Below are 18,234 nucleotides of genomic sequence, written 5' to 3'. Positions count from 1 at the left end.
TTGGTTTGGTGACATCTTTTTTGGTAATTTTCATGATATCAACCGAAGCTGCGATAACACTCAACAATAACTGTAAGACTCCGGAATGATGATGTTCATAAATATCTATAATCACTTGAATGGAATCAAAAATAGGTATCATTTACCAAGGTTTGACTTGATAATTTCGAATACATTGAGCATTGGGTAAATTGTTATAAAATATCACTCAAATGTAAACTAATTAGTTTGCACAGTAACATAGTTTAAATTGCCGATTTTCAGATTTTATTAACAAAACTCTTACATATTATTCCGATAATGAACTGTGATTAGCCACCTTACCATACTTATGCATGTGCTGATCGAGGAAATAAAAGTTATAAATTTCCTGACAGTAAGTAGGTCAATATTAGATGACATTTATTTGGAAAATTTCTTTCATTTATTCACAGACAAGTAAGTTTAATGACAGATTAATTGTATTTGTAGGCAATTGTGCTACAAGCAAATCAATGAACTAGGCTTTCTAGACAATTGTTTATGGTAGAATGACTAACCTTGATGTGCTTAGTACAATCTACGAAACGGTTATTCTATATTTTATAACATATATTTTCAGAAATCGTAGAAAACAATCGCATTATCGAAATAAGAGATACGCTAAAGCGACTTGACTAATAGTTACTGTGAGGTCTATAATTGATTAGTCGTTAAGTCATTGACAAATGTATTTTTCTGGTCTAGCACAAAATCTAGGTTCAAGGTTTCATGTGGACTACTTTCAACCACTAAACAGTATGAAGTCAATATTCGCAACTTATAAAAATATTTATGCAATCAAATTACAGTAAAGTAGCTCTTGTCAATGCATATTAGTTAGAGATCGGTGGTAATCTATGTGTTCACTGATATCTTGGCTCCAACTTTACATAGTTGCTTGAGTTACACTTTATTAGGAATGAATAGATCTGTTATTTAAAAATTATTTTGACTTTTGTGATGTTATGAAACTTATTTTCTTTGGAAAAAGTAGCAAATTGAATTGATGTTAAAAAATTGCATTTCAAATGGTTAAAGGTTAGCATGATAAGCTTTCATAACTAATTACTGACGTTTCATATATTTGCATAATATGACATTTAAAGAGACTAATGCAGATAAGATTATAAGTAGGAGAAAACCCAAAGGGAATATATGATAATTTAACAACAAACAAAACAAAAATCCAAGTTATTTAGAGTGGAAATCAAATTCATTATATTAATTAAACGATGGCTAGCTAAGTTACTAAGTTTTGTAATAGACAAGCTTACTGAGAATGCCAGATATATGCTCATATAGTTTAATCACATGCAGTTTGGTTACTTTGATCATGGAAGAGAGTTAGGGTGAACGAATAACATTAGGTTGTGGAACTAGATTCATGAATACAATCAGTGTAATATAGAGAAACATGAGTTGAATTTTCTATGGTTCAATATGTATAATACTACATTTTAAAATAGTATTAGAGAACCTAATGATCGAAAGTAACACAGAAAAGGTCATCTGTTAACAATTGGTGTACTTATTATTCAAAAGGTGAAAATTAACAACTTTTAATAACCCGATCCACTTGTATTTTCAGTACTTCAGATGTATTACCCTTTTAAGGGAAACAAATAATCTATGGTACAAGGTTATGCATTGCCTAAATGTTGCATTTATTGTCTAATTTTTATTTTTCACAGGTTGACATAAATATGTTTCTACAGATGACAACTGTTGTCTGACAATTTTAGAGATTGACTGTCTGGCTGGAGACACATTTGCGAATATGGAATGTTACTGCACTAATTCCTGATGTAACAATAAGGGTATGTCAACTAATTTTCTTAATTATCTGATGAATTACGAATTGGTGAGATTGCAAAATCGATACCATATCTAAGCTCATTTCTCAAAAATTTGTGCTAAATGTGATGCATCATCATTCACGGCTTGAAATAAAGCTTGACATCCAAAAATATAAATTCTTAGCAATTAAAGATGAAAAAATATGTGGCAAAATACAAGAAACGTCTATGTAACAAATCTATTCGACAGTTTGCTTATTACCTGTAACTCTCCTTCCCACCAACCTTTAGGTGATCTTTTACGAAGTTGTACAACTTGACCAGGTTGAAGAGTTAGTTGACCAGCTGAAGTAGCTTTGTATGGTGCAATTACTCGAGCGAACTCTGGTTGAGTGCATACAATAACACCAGATGATGAAGTCGAAGATGTATTTGATGAAGAAAGTAAACTAGCCATACAATTATTAAGATTAGCTTCCATTAACTTTGGTGATGATATAGGAGTTATTTTTGATAGAGATGGAGGATTCTAGTGTAACATATGATAGTAAAGTACATTGAAAAGTATAACAAAAAAAAAACTAAACTGTATGATAATTCACCAAGTTTAACGATTCACAAAGAACAACACTAATTATTTTATAGTTATCAATAAAAGTAAGCAATATATTTCTGTGTTTTCCACAAGAAAGTCTAAAAACCTTATACAAAAATATGACTTTTGAAATGTAACTCATCAAGCTACAATGTCGATGCACTCTTTCACAAACAAATACTTCAATATAGATAGAGATATTCTATAGCAGCATACAAAGTTAGTTATTCTCAGTGGTCTTATGTAAACGGTAACGTTGTCAATAACCTAGTCGACTCAAGGAAGCTCTGAGAAGCTCAGAAAGAGCCAGAGACATTTCATCATATTATCTTTTAGAAGAACATTCCAGAATCTCGACACGTAGTTTCCTTATTGTGCAAATCCTAGAAACCACAGTATGCGGATTGGACGACTGTAATGATGATTTCGTTTTTACTAAAAACTATAAATACCTAAGAGTTTTGTATCATATTTTACACTGTTTGGAATAACATTCTTTCTCACTCCTCTTCTGTTTTCTAGCTTGCGACTTGGAGGGTTCTAGCGTTCGGGTCCTCAAGTAGTACGCAGTATAGCAAGAATATAAGCTTCAGATATGACAGTATCTATCATTACTGAATCTAGAAAAATCCGCCTCCTAACAGTGGTTGTGTTTCATGCTTAAGAATGAAATGAAAAGAAATTTTATGTAATACATTGTCAACTTACAATTGTGTCATTATGGTCCATTTGGTTATTAGTTGATCCGCTTATGTCTAACTTTTCTTCCATTGACCGTGTTTCCTATTTAATGAAAAAGAAAAATGCATTATGAAAATTGTTTACAAATCAATAGAGATAGAATATAAATATTTGTAGAAAGAAAAAGAAATGGGATTGCAGTGAACGAGAACACAAGTGGGGATAATCAAGTATACTTGAATACAAAATTACAGAATTATTTGGTAAAATGTAAATACCACACGTTCAATAATTTACTTTTAAAATGTCTATTGATTGTCTCAGACTTTGTTGTTACTTCATTTCTATACTAATCGCTATCTGTTCCCATTCTCTTCTATTCGATCTTCTCAACCTTCTGCTGCCAGGCATTCTACTTCCGATTGGTGTTACATACCACTTATATCTGTCGACATAAGTAGCACACACCACGGAATATATAAAATGATTCTGTTCTAAATATTATTTTTTTTTGTTTTTTAAATGAAGATTAACTACTAATGGATGCATTGCTTAAGAATCTGACAACCTAAATTATTATTCAAAATATTAAATCCAGATAACTCACAAATCGTAGTTCATAAGATTACTAAACGTTGAAATGTAAGTTGAACTAAAAACCAAGTGTATATTAATTAAAGCAACTTAATAAATTTTGCGCTGTTTCAGAAGTTAACTGAACTACTAATCATTCACACTCTGTGGATATAATTTAAAAATTGTGAAAATGATTGCCTCTTACGACAAAAACAGACAAGATTCTTTTTTCTCAATACCTCCTTTAATTGCATTTATCAATAAATATGTGCGTGCCAACGTGAATAGATAGAGAGAACAGAGAGAAGAGCAAACATTCACATTCCGAAGACCACTCTAAAGAATTTTAGACTAAAAAGATGTGGAATCTCAGTACTTAATTCATAACGGTCGTACTATTCAGTTTTATCAATCCTTTAATATTATAAGCAGAAGAAATAATGCAGTTTCTTTACGTCTTTCTGAACAAGTAGCAATTTAAAAAATAAAACCAGAATTATGTGTACGGATTGAGACAGATATCGAAATATTATTGCCTTGAGGTAAATTCACAGTTTTGATTATAATCACCTTTATTATCGTGTTTATTTTGTTATGCAATCTATGCCAATTGTTATTTTATTTATGCTAAAATTATCTTTTCAGTCATCCGTGTTTTTCACTTGCCTAATACCTGAAACTGAAGTAAATTCTTTAAGTGTCCTATAGTCTATCTGATCAGTTCCCAGACAACTATTGAGTCACTCCCCTACATGTTTTTGAATTCTATCTTCAAATGATTTCATGCATACTGATAATCGTTGTTATTCTGCTTCTTACCGTTACCAATATCAATATATAATAACTCACTGTCATACTCAAATACGAATACCGTTATAAGGAGCTGAAAAGAAACCACGAAATAAAATGAATTTATATTATTATGCCTTCATCAAAGTGTTGGGTTTATTTAAAATTGTATACTTAATCACTTATACTTATTCATCATGCTGATCATCTCGCGCCTTGATGATGTAATATGTCACAATGTGGATTGATGCCAAATTTTGCACTGGCAATGTACAACTGACTTTGTTAGTTACAAATATTTGCAGGGTTTTTTATTAAACAATAAGGTCGATTAAAATACAAGTAAACATAAAAAAGGAACATTGTCCCAATTTTGAAGAATGAAAGGAGAATAAGTGATAAAAAAACGAAAAAATTATATTTACAGAAAATAAGTATGTATACATATCACTTACTTCACTGCTCAGTTTACGAACATAATTAGCTGGGAATAAACCTTTGAGTTTAGTTCGTTCACAAATACCCTCCCACCAATCGTCTTTTATAACACAAACTCTAATCAAATCACCAACAGAAAGATTCAAATCGCCTGGTACATTCGACTCATACGGATATAATGCAATACATGAAAATAGAATGTCCGGTTGTTTTGATGAGCTATTTGATGATGAAGAGATATTTAGCCTACATTATTCGGTCAACAGAAAAGAAATTTATTATATGAAGTTACTAATAAGTCAAATGATTTAAATGCATATGAAAATAGAAATACTGAGTAATTTGTTAAAAATTTTTTTCATAAAGCACTATTGCATACTTTTGTTGTAAACATCTTTTCCAGTAGACTCGAACCGTATATTTGCTATTTTCGATCTTTTACTATCACAGGATACTACTATTAATACACTCATTAACTTGGAATTTATTTTGTTCGTTTCATTTGGATGTGTTAATGAGATGTGGTTGCTTGTGTCAATGTATATCTATGGCAGGTTAATTATGTTGTTTATGTCTGATTGGTTAAATCACTAGAAAGCAACATTTATTATGAAGCTATTAAAAACCAGAAAGGACTGGACAACTTCTTGACTTTCTTTTACCATTTAATTAAGACGACTTCTGAGAATAAAACACGAAATATTTGAGCAATTTCAACTTGTTATAAAATACTGAAAGTACAAGGTGGCTCGATTCGAACATCTAATGAATCGACAAATGACGTTAAAAACTATTTCTGTTTTTCTGTGCAAGAAGATTGTTTACAGATGGTTACATAAAAATTCAAGTAAACTGTTTAACAGAAATCCAATTAAGTATGAACTGTAAGTTGTTCAATATGTTAGATGTGTAATTTACATCAAAATGTACTAAAGATCAACAGTCCATCAAAAGATATGTGAAACACATTCTCAAAGGTATACTGTTAGATCCATAGGTAAAACAGATTGAGATTAAATGGGCACGATCATTCTATTCAATAAGAAAACCTGAAGGAATAAAGAAAACAATTAGAACTCGCGTTAAGACCCCTACTATGTATCTGATCAAAGCAGAATAACAATGAAGCGCTATAGATGATGGGTTGTTGATACTTGTCAATCTAAACCTAAGAAAGCAGTACCTTTAAAACTACCTTCCAGAAAAACAAAATAACGAATGAATTCAGATTTTGGTGATTTAAAACACGAACGAGAGTTGGAAACGCGGACCATTTTACGGCAATTCGGAGGTCTACAGATCTGAGTTGTTAAATCTGATGAACGTAGGTACAATTCCTGACGGGGTTATGAGCGCTCTATGATGAAGAGTCTCGTGCTAAAATCAAAAAGCACTTCGATGCTTCTTAGTTTCGAATAAATGTCCAGTAATAATCAGTTCGCGGTGTAAATCATCATTGATAAAGGTATATGTCACAAAATGATTCTGATAAAAAATTATATGTAACTTCATATATTCATTCAATACTTATATATCAACAATTACTGACCCATTTTGATTTATATTAGACGTATTGGACTTAGTAGAAGGCTTTAAACAACAAGCTGGAAACCATCCTTTATTCACAATACCAGATTTATCAGTAATTTCACCAAAATACCATTCTTTATTATTGTCATTTTCTTTGGTAATTTTCACGTGATCGTCAACTGTTAATGTTAAAAATTGATCTGTCAGTATATTTTCAGGTAAAGTTATTGTAGACATTGATACATTCCAATTTTGTTGTACTTCACCATAAAAATCGTTGTTAGGAAATGTAATATCATTGAGTTTTGTTGTTGGTGTTGTTTCACTTGCCACTAAATTATCATTTGCTGGTTCAGTCAAACTGTTAAAAATTATAGATTTCAAATTATTAGTATTAGAAAGATAAAGAGTAAAATGAAAAATATCATCTTATGAACTTGAAGTGTTGGGTAATGATAATTAATAATAGCATGCATTTTTGCAAGTACATGCTTATTGCAGTGAGAGTTAATTGGGAAAAAACAAAGACTGATTGAAAATCCTGTTTTCTCCCCCCCAAAAAACATTCAGTTAACATATCAATAATACATAACACAACAAAGATATACTGTTTGGTGTATGTTCAGTAGCAAGTATTTTAATATATTAATAATGAGTAGACTAATTAGAATATTTATACACTATTAAATGGAATTGGCACAGAACAGGATTGAATATTAAGCTATTTAGTTAGAATTGTTGAAATATTTAATTCGTAAAGTATCATACTGACGTGGTAAGCATTGTGTTGTTTGTATTTCGAAAATTTGACAAAGACTGTCTGAAGATAAGCAGATGATACATAATACTTCTATAAATTGTTTCTATATCTTGGTAATTTTTGCTGAAAGGTCACAAAGTACATGAGAACAAATATTGTATTTCGAAAAAAGGAAATACACTGTATGACTGTGATTAATAAGAAAATCATTTTTTATAGATACCTCAGAAATGCAAAAAGAAACATCAAATCCTTCACCTATAGAACCACATCAAATAAAATACAATGAAACATTCTATAGAAAACAGAGATTAAGAGTTTATTTTTACAATTTACTTCTATTATGTAAAAGGTTAGCGAGTTAAGTTGACTAAAATACTCAATGATTATGGCTGTGAGAAGGATTCTACCGATGAATAATTCTAAGCATAAAATACAGATTTTCAGTTTTCTGTAGATGTTTAGTAAATAATCAACACACCGTTATTTCTAATGCTTGATAGTTAAATTTTTAAGATGGGAATACCTAAGAAAGTAAATTGAGACCTTAATAAGTACAATATATATTAAACAACATATTTAACAAACAATTTTAGGTATTTGTTTGTTTGAGTTTTTAACTAGTCATAGCAAATTAAGAATACTGTAAAACAGCATTTACTATTACAAACATATCGGTGAAATCAGATGTTTTTTTTTAAAAAATGCACCAATGTAGTTAAATTTTACCTGTTATTAGTATTTATTGCACTAAATGTATTAGGTGTATTAATTGTAGTAGGTATTGTTGTTGTTGTCATCATTATCGATGATACACAAGTATTCGTTATTTTGTGAACACCAAAAGGATCAAATGGATCAATTTTCCCATCAACTTTTTTTCGTACATACGTTTCAGGAAATAAGCCAACTTTATCATTAATTTGACCATACAACCAACCTGGACCAACATTAATCGGAGCATTTACAAAAACCTGATTGAGAAAAGAACAAAGGTTATTGTGTAATATGAAATACTGATAAGTTTATTGATATACCATTTCAATTTTATCTAATCTAACTGTTTGCTTAACTACATACACTAGTTAAATGAATAAAAAGTATATCCATTTAATTAAAATTTCATTTATATAAATCAATAGAACGCAGAAAACAGCCTACTCTTATTGGAGATAATTGAAGTTTACTCGTTTTCATAACTATTTCAGTTACATGTTTAATGAATCTTAATTATATCTTATTACCAGCACTACTGCTTATGTTTTTGACACACATGTATAAATTGGGATATGATACATGCGATCACTAATTTGTGATTACAGTTCCTGAAATGTATTATATTACATAATTCCTGATTAACTTTATTGCGTTAAGTAAGTAAATGTGTACATATTATAAGTGAATAATTCGACTAGGGTTTTTTCATTTAAAAAAAACATGGTACATTTTTATGTATTCAACTTTGAATGACATTATGTGTAAATATGATGGTGATAATAATAACCATTAGTTGCTTAAAATATGGAGTAGGTGAAGCAGAGTTTGTAAATGTAAATTCGCGTATTTAAACTAATAATGAACAATCTTACAAACTTGTGAAATATAATACTAAGAGTATTACTGGAACCAAATATAAAACAGAATAATACTGGATGAGTCTAATATTTTTAATGATTATCATCAATGAAGAAATCTTATTGAAACTCGACAAGAAATTAGTGACGTTTACAATATTTAAAGAACCAAGCTTATGTCAGTAGTTCTAGGAGTGTTGTCTACGGAATGTTCTTAAAACATCATCAATATTATCCTGAATATCCAAATTTATCTGACCAACTAATTCTTTCTAAATGAGCAGTGGTGGACAAGTTATATTATTACCTATTGTCTGTAATCTCATGATATGTAAATATTTTTTTTAAAAAAACTAATGGTAACTACAATAAATTAACGAAACAGATAAGAGATAAGGTAGAATTGATTGACCTTATACACGATATAAATCCCCTCCCAGTATTTATTCAACAAAAAACTACGAGTAGTTTTATTTTACTGTCAATAGCTCCAAAAACGCATATCTGCAATAGTTTAAACAGTGTAATTTCTTTTAAAAACACTCCATTTATAAAGTTCGATCATGAATTGATGAGTTATTGTACTTAAATTAATTGTTATAACATTTAGCAATAAGATAGCTTACATCAATTAATGTTCCAGTTGTAAATGATAATTCATCCGGATGTCTAGCAGTGAAGTCGAACATTGCTTCATATAACTCTTTTTGTGTACTTTCAATGGTGGGTGAAGGGGATATTTCGAAGGAGGAAAATGAAAAAGAAATATAGATGATGTATAGAATTATTTTATTGAATGCGAAAGAACGTATACATTCATATCAGTGAGTATTTTCTTACACAATAATTAATGTCGTAACTGAAGCTGAATAAAAAAAATCCAATTAATTTACTGAGTACTTTAGTATAAACCACATTGTGAGCGCTATTGATACTACCCGGTTGCCCAAACTGAAGTAGGTAGGGTAGGCTTTGAAACTGAAACTTCACGTGGCTGAAAATTTAACGTCACCTCCTCAACTTTAAGTGATGAAAAGTTCAGAAGACACATTCAATATGGATGAAAGTTGTTTTGCTTTATAATCTCTGCTGAGGTCAATAATGTATTTACAAAACAAAAATCAAAACAGCATAAGGACTTAAATTAATATCTTCAAATGGTTTTGAAGATATTGCTTCGGTCTGGGCACCCGGGCAGTATCACAGCCCCCACACAAATCGAATGAGATTTGTGCGGCGCATATGTATCTGGTGCTTTTTTGTACGAATATTCATGTGTTTAAATCAATCAATCAATCAATCAATCAAATGGTTTTAGAGGCATATAAACTCTGGAGGATGAATGATTCAATTTTACATTTCTATAAGGAATGCTACTAGCAATCTGATTCAGTAGCTTAGAAAACACTAACTTCTGCAACCAAAAAAACAAAACAAGGAACTTACGAGTCATGTTTGTAAAGTAGTTGAAAATTGAAAACTAAATATTCTTTTGTCATTAATATTGACTACTTAAACTATGAGAAAGGTAAGATAAGTAAAACACTAAGTAATATGCTTCCCGGGAAATTAATGTTCATAACTAAAGGCATATATTAACAAATCTTAAGTCACTCGAATAAATATTTCAGAAGTATCCCAAAGATATTATGAAGCTAAAAATTGATGCTTCCCATATAAACAAATATTATTTCAACAACAAAATCAAAACTTACGTGGATAAATCAGTAGATTTTCTTTTCAATTTATATGCTTGCATTTTCTGTTCAACAGAATGTCGTAAATCAACTAAATCAAGCATTGTCCGTGTGACGCGATCTTGAGAATCGTCGATTTTATTACGTCTAGTAGCCAGTTCATGACCTTGCTGGGTCATATTTTGATCTAATTCATTTAACTTATTTCTTAATTGTTCAATTGTTTTAATACGTGCCTGATTGCAAATGTTAAAGAACGACAAATAACGATACTATGAAATAAAAATGTATTGCAATTTAGAAACCAAGATATACAATTTATTGATTAAAACTAATGGACTACTTACAGTTTGTAACGACGAACATAGACATATACATATGAAACATAGCTTGGATCTAATATCATCATACTGAATGTTGTTCTACGAAATCGTTCATTTTAATAATATTTATATGAAACAATTGTGTCAATTAATCCAGGAACAAGTCTATGAACAATTCGGCAACATTTAAGTTAGACGATTGGTTATTTAAGTAATTAACGTGTGACTTACATCGTATAGAGATTCGACTATGAATTAATCTCTCTAAGTGAAATTAAACATCTATACGTTACATACAAACATACGGAGAAACACACATGTATCACTAGGATGTATTTCGTTTACAAAACTTTATTAACATCGCTGACACTGTTACTGGTTTGCAATATTTTGATCCAATAGATGTACAGTTTGATTATAATTAATAACAAGATAAACAACATTGTAAAACAGATCTATTATTCACTATAAGTCTATTAAGATTATACACTTCTATAGGTTGAAAATAAAGCCAACTTTAGTACCTAGTAAACTAGTGACTAAAAGTGGAACCGTGAGGTCTGAGACTGGGTTAAAATTATTTGTTTCAAAAGGATGTTATACGAGTGATGATTCCCCTAATTATGCATGGAGCTGTAAAATTCAGTAATCTATGCAGACAGTTGTTAGCAACTAGATGGTAGATTCATCACGTATTCAGGTACTATAATCTGAACTGTTAGGTAGTTCATTTAGCTATTAAAAATCTAGCATACGAATAAAGTTGTATATGACTTCTGCACTATATTTTACTGATAAGATGAAAAACGAAGCAGTGGTCGAAAAGCAAACGATATGTAGAAAAATAATTATACTGTTTAACTAAGGAAAACCATCAGTGTTTATCATATTGAGTGTGATTTACAGTACTGAAGAAAAAACTAAATACTTGGTTACGAACTTTTGCCAAACAGAAAGGGTAAAATCTAGTGTGAAATAAAAATTGCAATGGACTAACAACTTCGAGGGTGAATTTTTTTACAATTAGTTTCTGATCTAAACAGTAGTCGCGTAGTATATATTTCGCCACCTGAACAAAATTCATGGATTATAACCTTACCGGTAAAACTACACTGGATTGTTAAACTAAATCAAATTGATCGTCCAATGAATACCCAAATTGAATTATTAATCCTTTTGACTAAACTTTTGAAAAACTTGAGAGATTTATAAAATTTCGAGAGCTGTTTGTAGAGATTACAAAAACAGATCAATGCAAGTTAGTCAAGTGATTACTGAAGATCGTAAAAACTATAAGGATAATACAAAAACAGAGCGACCATAGAGAACTAGCGTGGATAAAAACACTGGATGTGTAGGTGATTTTTTGTGCATCCTGACAGTTAATTCACTATCCAACAGCCGAACTGAATTCACGAAAATCCTCCATGTATGGGGTTCTGGCAAGGTGAAACATAAAATGACAAAGCAACTAAATAGTTTAAATTCCGCTTTGAGCTAATGATTAATTGCTAGTAAAAGTAAGATGTTGAGTGGACAAAGAGAGAAGACAAATGGAACTTGATAAACGTTATAGTGTTATTTAATAATGTAAGTTATTTTTCCATTATTAAGTGTCTAATTTGACTTTACTTTAGATTCTATTCCGTGTTTGGACTACCAGTATTTAAATGAATTACTTTCTGGCTTGTTATCTGGTTCCCCATAGCTGGTCGTGCATCATATATCTATATATAAGGTGATCTGGCAGCGGTCTAATTATCTTGTACCATAGTGTGGTGTGGTCTAATCTACATCTAGTGTATCGAGTCGTAGTATAATCCTGTTATCGTATTAGATTTCGGGAAAGCGAAAAATTATTTCTTTTCGTATGAACAATAACGGAGGGAGAGATGGAACAAGTTTGTATTGCCATCAATGAGAAGTATTTTGAAGAAGTTAGGGTTGATGTGATATTAACTTGATGAGATAGAGCTTTTATTGACTTCAGTTAGTGTTGTTTCAATAAATAAGGAAAGTGATGTACATGTGATAAGATGTTAACGAAAACATTCTAAATACTGTGATATCTAGAAATGCAATAAGTAAATTTATAACAACCTAACTAATAGAGACATTTGAAAGTGAATTCAAGTACAAATCAATTAACAATGACGATAATCTCATGTTTAAACCTTGAAACATAAACGAGGTAAATAGATTCTCTGACGAATTTAAGCTTTACCATTAGGATAATATAATGCAAAATCATGCGCTGAGTTTTGGGCCGTAACCTTTTATGCAATGGCTATGTGAACCAAAGTAGGGAGGACAGAATTCAAAACTATAATCCAGTGTTTAAAAGTTAAGTATTTGATCATTGGGCTATAATAGTGGTTTACAACTAAGTCTTATAGAGATGGTTATAATAAGTGAGGATACCAATAAACAGCAAAATATACGCATAAAATTTTAGACAATCTGAAGTTTAAAGGTTAATGTGAAAAGGAATTAGTTTATTGATTGAGTAAGAGTATTACTGAACCAACCTATCTATAGACTTAGTTCAAAGTTCAAATGAAGCATACTTAATGAAAACTGACTATTTATTTTAACAGTTTGAAAAATAAGCAATAAAGGGAATCTGAATTCATACAAAATTGGTATTTTCTTTTACGATAAAATTTATAAATCATTAATTTGTTCATAAAACCCGGGAAATCGTCTATTATTATTATTATTGGCATTATTCAATATTATATTTCTGGTGCGATATGGAGTTCTCAGCGCAAGATATTTCAACAAGTTTTTTTTACAAAAAAAAAAAAGAAAAGTGAGAGAAACTGATAACTGCATACATATATGTATATAAATTAAGTTGATAAACTACCTCGAACTAAATGAAATGTTTTTTTTTAAAGACTGAAATCTGTACAACTATTTTAATTAGAAACATGTTTAAGAACGCAAGTTATTGACTAGATCACTTCTAACAACCTGTTCGTCACATAGCATATTTGCTAGATAAGGCATTGAAGAACTTTTATACCTTTGCTTGAGTGCATGGATTCTAATGTACTGACGTCTCGTTCTACTAGAAGATTTACGAGGAGAAAGATATGAATGAAGTGGATAGTTAGTAACGGATAATTAAGGATACTGTACCATAACATATAAGGATCACAAACATCATAATGTTTTTTAGCAAAAGTTAGCAATCAAACTATTGATTAAGTTTTAGATTATCTTCACATAATGCAAACCATTTCCCAAACACATGAACTAATTATTTACTTACAATCAATTTGGACTGGCACATTTTAATCAATTGGAATAGATATACACAATGTCTTCTTCAGATTTATCTCAAATTATTTAACCATTAAGTAGTACAACAGTTATGAAGTTTATAATATGGAATTAAACAAGTTGGTAACCAGACTTACTTCACGCATTGACTGTAATGTCTTATACTGTTCCATAACGGGATTCATATCTACTCCAGCAGCCATTCGTAAGCTTAATTGTTCTTTTTCTCTCTGCCAATGAGTAAGTTCAGCTTTTGCAGCTTCCACTTGTTCAGTCATATCTCGAATATCACGCTCATAAGCATCACGTTTACTACGCATTTCATTAATACTTGTTTTGTGGGAATCAACTTCAGTTTGTGCGACATTAAGACGGGAGTCCAATTCCAATAACCGTTGTTGTTGAGATGATGCTGATTCAAGTAAACTTGCACGATGGGCAACAGCCTTAACAAGTAAAATATTAAAACTAATTATACAGGGGTATACGGAAAGGAAACTTGGAAAAGCAACGTACACAAACAACATAGCTCACTAACAGCATTACTAACGAAGAAACATTTTGTTCCATATTTTTTTGGAATAAATCAATTACAATAGTGTAATAAGAAGACAAAGATTATCAGAACTATGTGATATATTAGCGCAATACATTTCGAACAATCTGATCACACATATACGTGTTAAGAACATTTATATATAAAAATAAAAGGTCGACTTCAAGAACATCATGAGCACGAGTCACGAACAGCACCAAAGGAGACAATGGTACGCCGATCAGAAAGATTGCGAGAACAGCTTATTAAAAGGGGGGACGAGTGTGGTGTGAGCTACTGATATCAACATAAGTAGTATATATGGTGAGTAAGGAATAGAATATCTGACAACAGAAGATTGAGAAGATCAAGAAGAGAAGAACAGAAATAAAAAGCAATTTGTGTGAAAATCCAGGAACAATGAAGCCTGAGGCAATTGAAGAACATTTTGCAAATAGTGTATCATAGCATGGTTTTTGTATTTTACCAAGTAACGTTGTAATTTGTGCTAAATACATAGTTGGTTGTCCTCACCTGTGTTCTCATTCACAACAATATTACCAAGGTAGGTTTAAAGAGAGAACAAACTGTTTTTGAATACACAAAGGAGGTTTGAATTCTCGCATGGCTAAAGTCTCAATAAATCTTATTTCATGTAGAAGTCAAGTCCAGAACTTGTTAAAAAAAATATGGTAGAATAAGCAAAATACGAACTAAATTATCAAGTTGTATTGTAACATGCCAAACAGATCTATCAGTGCAGGAATAACTAAATTGTTAAATACGAATGTAGATGTTCACGATAAATAATTATTGGTTAACTATAACATGAAAACTATTGATAGCATGAAAACTTAGTTTTCATAGTTCTAACTAGTGTTTCTAACAGGAAGCTAATATATGAATCTTCGACGGATTGTAACTTGAGAAACAGAGGTTTCTTAAGAACAACCAATGTCTTTAACGTTTTGTTCACTGGTTTTACTGATCTAGTCATTTTTTTCTTTACAACTGAATACAACTTCGAGAAAACACAATTCGCTATCAGATAAAATGGAACATACGAATTTCGAAACGCATAAAGATGTTTTGATTTTGAAAACTAGGGTAAATCAACCTAGTTCTACTCTAATGATGTATTTTGTAAAAATCAACATAATTTTACAGTCTCAAACTAGTAGTTAACTGGAGAGGTATCTTTCAACACTATAACATGATTGGAATGTAATAATCTTGAAAGAAAATTCTAGAACAAATATGGGAAAGAATGGTGTCGTTGCATGAACGTCACTTAAAACTAGCTTACCTGCTCGAGCAAAGTTTGCATATGATTACGCTCCTTCAAAAGAGCATCAGTTCGAATCCGTTCTGATTCTATTTGACGTTGTTTTTCTAAATCACGTGCTGCCTTCATCCTCTGTTCAACGGCTTGACGACGACGTTGTTCTCGCTGAGCTTCCAGTTGTCTTGAAAGTTCTGCCTGTTTTTCAGCTTCTGCAGCTTGTTGACGCTCTTTCTCCATACTATGATAAATAACAACGAATTTTCAAGAATGAATTATCAATACATATGATATAAATGCTCATTTCAACAGTAAATTTCAGATTTTAGCAAATATTATTTATTGCTGTAGGGTTCGGGTGGAGATTAGACTTCTCAGACCTTAGACTACAATCGAAAAACTGGAAGTACTAGACAGGCGTTGCATCCTAGTGTGGGACTTCTCAGAAGTGATCATCAACGACTAATTACCCGGGAATCGGACTCAGGACCTTCGGTTTCGCAGGCGAAAGCTTAACCTCTAGACCACTGAGTCGGCATGCAACGGTGTTAAATTCACGATATTGTGTGAACAAGATCAACCGTTTATATAGAGTTTGTGAAAATTTTGTGGTCTTTACAAAACCTTACATTGATGAGAAACATATGCTCACTAGTGACTAGCTTACAGATGTAAATCCTCAAGTTCTAGTGAAAAGCCATGACCAGTGGAGTTAAACCATGTCAGGTATGAAACAGTTATCCACTGCATGCAATAGAAGATGGTCGTGAACTATCGTGAAATGATTGGAGTTAGACATCGGCACCACTGGATGCCGACTCAGTGGTCTAGAGGTTGGGCAATCGCGCGCAAGTCCGAAGATCCTGAGTTCGATTCTCGGAAGAGTAGTCGTTGAGATGTCCCTAACTAGGACTAAACAGCTGTCGAATGCCTTCGGGATTTTTAATGGTGGTCTAACTTAGATCAATTCGTAAAATAAAGTCGATAAAAATATTATTTAGGATAAGCTACCACAATGATTATGGCTTGTCGTACAATTCTTAATCCATAGTGGTACTGTATGAGACAAAAAATTTTAAATTGAAACAATTACATAATTAGATATGTAAAGTGGAAAATAAAATGATAAGGAGTACCAGTTAACTAATAGAATTCCGGACATTAATGGAGTTTAAAATAAAGTATTTAGTTAGTCCTAGTGTAAAGAAAACCTGTTTTAGAAACAAACCAAGGAAGTCTTTAGAAAAGATAAACAACACAGCGATCACTTAAACCCAAGATAATGATTTAAAATGGAAATTATGAACTATTCATCCTGATTGTTCACAATAAGTAGTAGTAGCAGCTTATATGTTTAGTTGCGTTATTGAGTTATGTCTATGAAAACAGTTTGTGGGCACTCGGATGACATATCCCAACCATCTCAATGATAAAAGTTGATTGGTGAACAGTATACTCTAATCATCGTTATTGTCCTTTGAACATAAAAAAACGTAACCAAGGATCGAACAGAAATGAAAGTATTATCACACTATAAAAAGGAATTACGTCTTCCAAAAATCTGTTTATTTAAACATAAATAATGGTAAAAGAAAGCCCAAAATATATATGTGCCACACAAACCATTCGATTTATGTGTGGGCTGGAATACTGCCCAGGTGCCCAAACTGAAACAGGTGGTTTTCTTAATCCATTCCCCGAGCCTTTGACTTAGAGGTCTAATCCACAAGGCACTGGAGCAACGTTACGAGATGCAGTCTAATGATAGTCGATGACCAAATATAGGTTCATACGCCATTTGTTCCTTCGAGATCCTGGAGCCAATGTGTACCACTGGTTTAGAACCAGGGTTTTCCAACTTCCCTAGGTGGACCCGCCGTGTCTACCAATCCGCTTAAAGCGACGAACATTCACTTTCCATCCTCTCAATTTCGAAAACAAAACCCCCGGTGCGAGAAGGCAGTGAGTAGGACTTCATTGACAGTGGCTATATACCGGTGAACATGTTAGAGCATTTCGAGAGGGAGAGCTGACTCTCCCCACCCTCAGCCGTACCATGGCATTTGGGGGCAAATGAAATGAAAATAATGATAATGCTGCAGTGTGAACGACCTCAAAAACTAAGTAGTAGACATTTCTTTGGAACTTTGGTAGAGCAGGTTAGAGGACGCTAAATATACCTAAATACTTGTGTCGTGATTTAAATAGATAAATAAACTCATATACGAAAATATACAATGTCAAAGAGAAAACTAAATGCATCAATATATTATGACTGGTTTTAAGAATAATTTGTTGCTGAATTGCTTGAAATTAAAAAGTAGTATTTGAGATTAGTTAACAACTTCA

General features: G+C 31.6%; 1 protein-coding gene across 1 annotated transcript in view; it reads right to left on the bottom strand.

The window, feature by feature from the left end:
• The window catches only part of Smp_135790 (dynamin-associated protein, putative), a gene marked incomplete at its 5' end in the record, with an annotated part of 63,365 nt that overhangs the window by 33,577 nt on the left and 11,554 nt on the right, over positions 1-18,234 (bottom strand). The window contains 9 exons of the mRNA XM_018791120.1: positions 2,080-2,346; positions 3,121-3,195; positions 4,914-5,142; positions 6,446-6,787; positions 7,916-8,160; positions 9,387-9,474; positions 10,476-10,693; positions 14,206-14,514; positions 15,910-16,126. Coding sequence (XP_018647352.1) covers positions 2,080-2,346; positions 3,121-3,195; positions 4,914-5,142; positions 6,446-6,787; positions 7,916-8,160; positions 9,387-9,474; positions 10,476-10,693; positions 14,206-14,514; positions 15,910-16,126 — 1,990 coding nt within the window. The remainder of the gene's footprint in view (positions 1-2,079; positions 2,347-3,120; positions 3,196-4,913; positions 5,143-6,445; positions 6,788-7,915; positions 8,161-9,386; positions 9,475-10,475; positions 10,694-14,205; positions 14,515-15,909; positions 16,127-18,234) is intronic.

The sequence above is a fragment of the Schistosoma mansoni genome (assembly GCF_000237925.1).
Source record: "Schistosoma mansoni, WGS project CABG00000000 data, supercontig 0238, strain Puerto Rico, whole genome shotgun sequence".
NCBI classification, from domain to species: Eukaryota; Metazoa; Platyhelminthes; class Trematoda; order Strigeidida; family Schistosomatidae; genus Schistosoma; species Schistosoma mansoni.
Note: the sequence above shows the minus strand (reverse complement) of the source record. Positions and strands in the feature narration are given on the sequence as shown.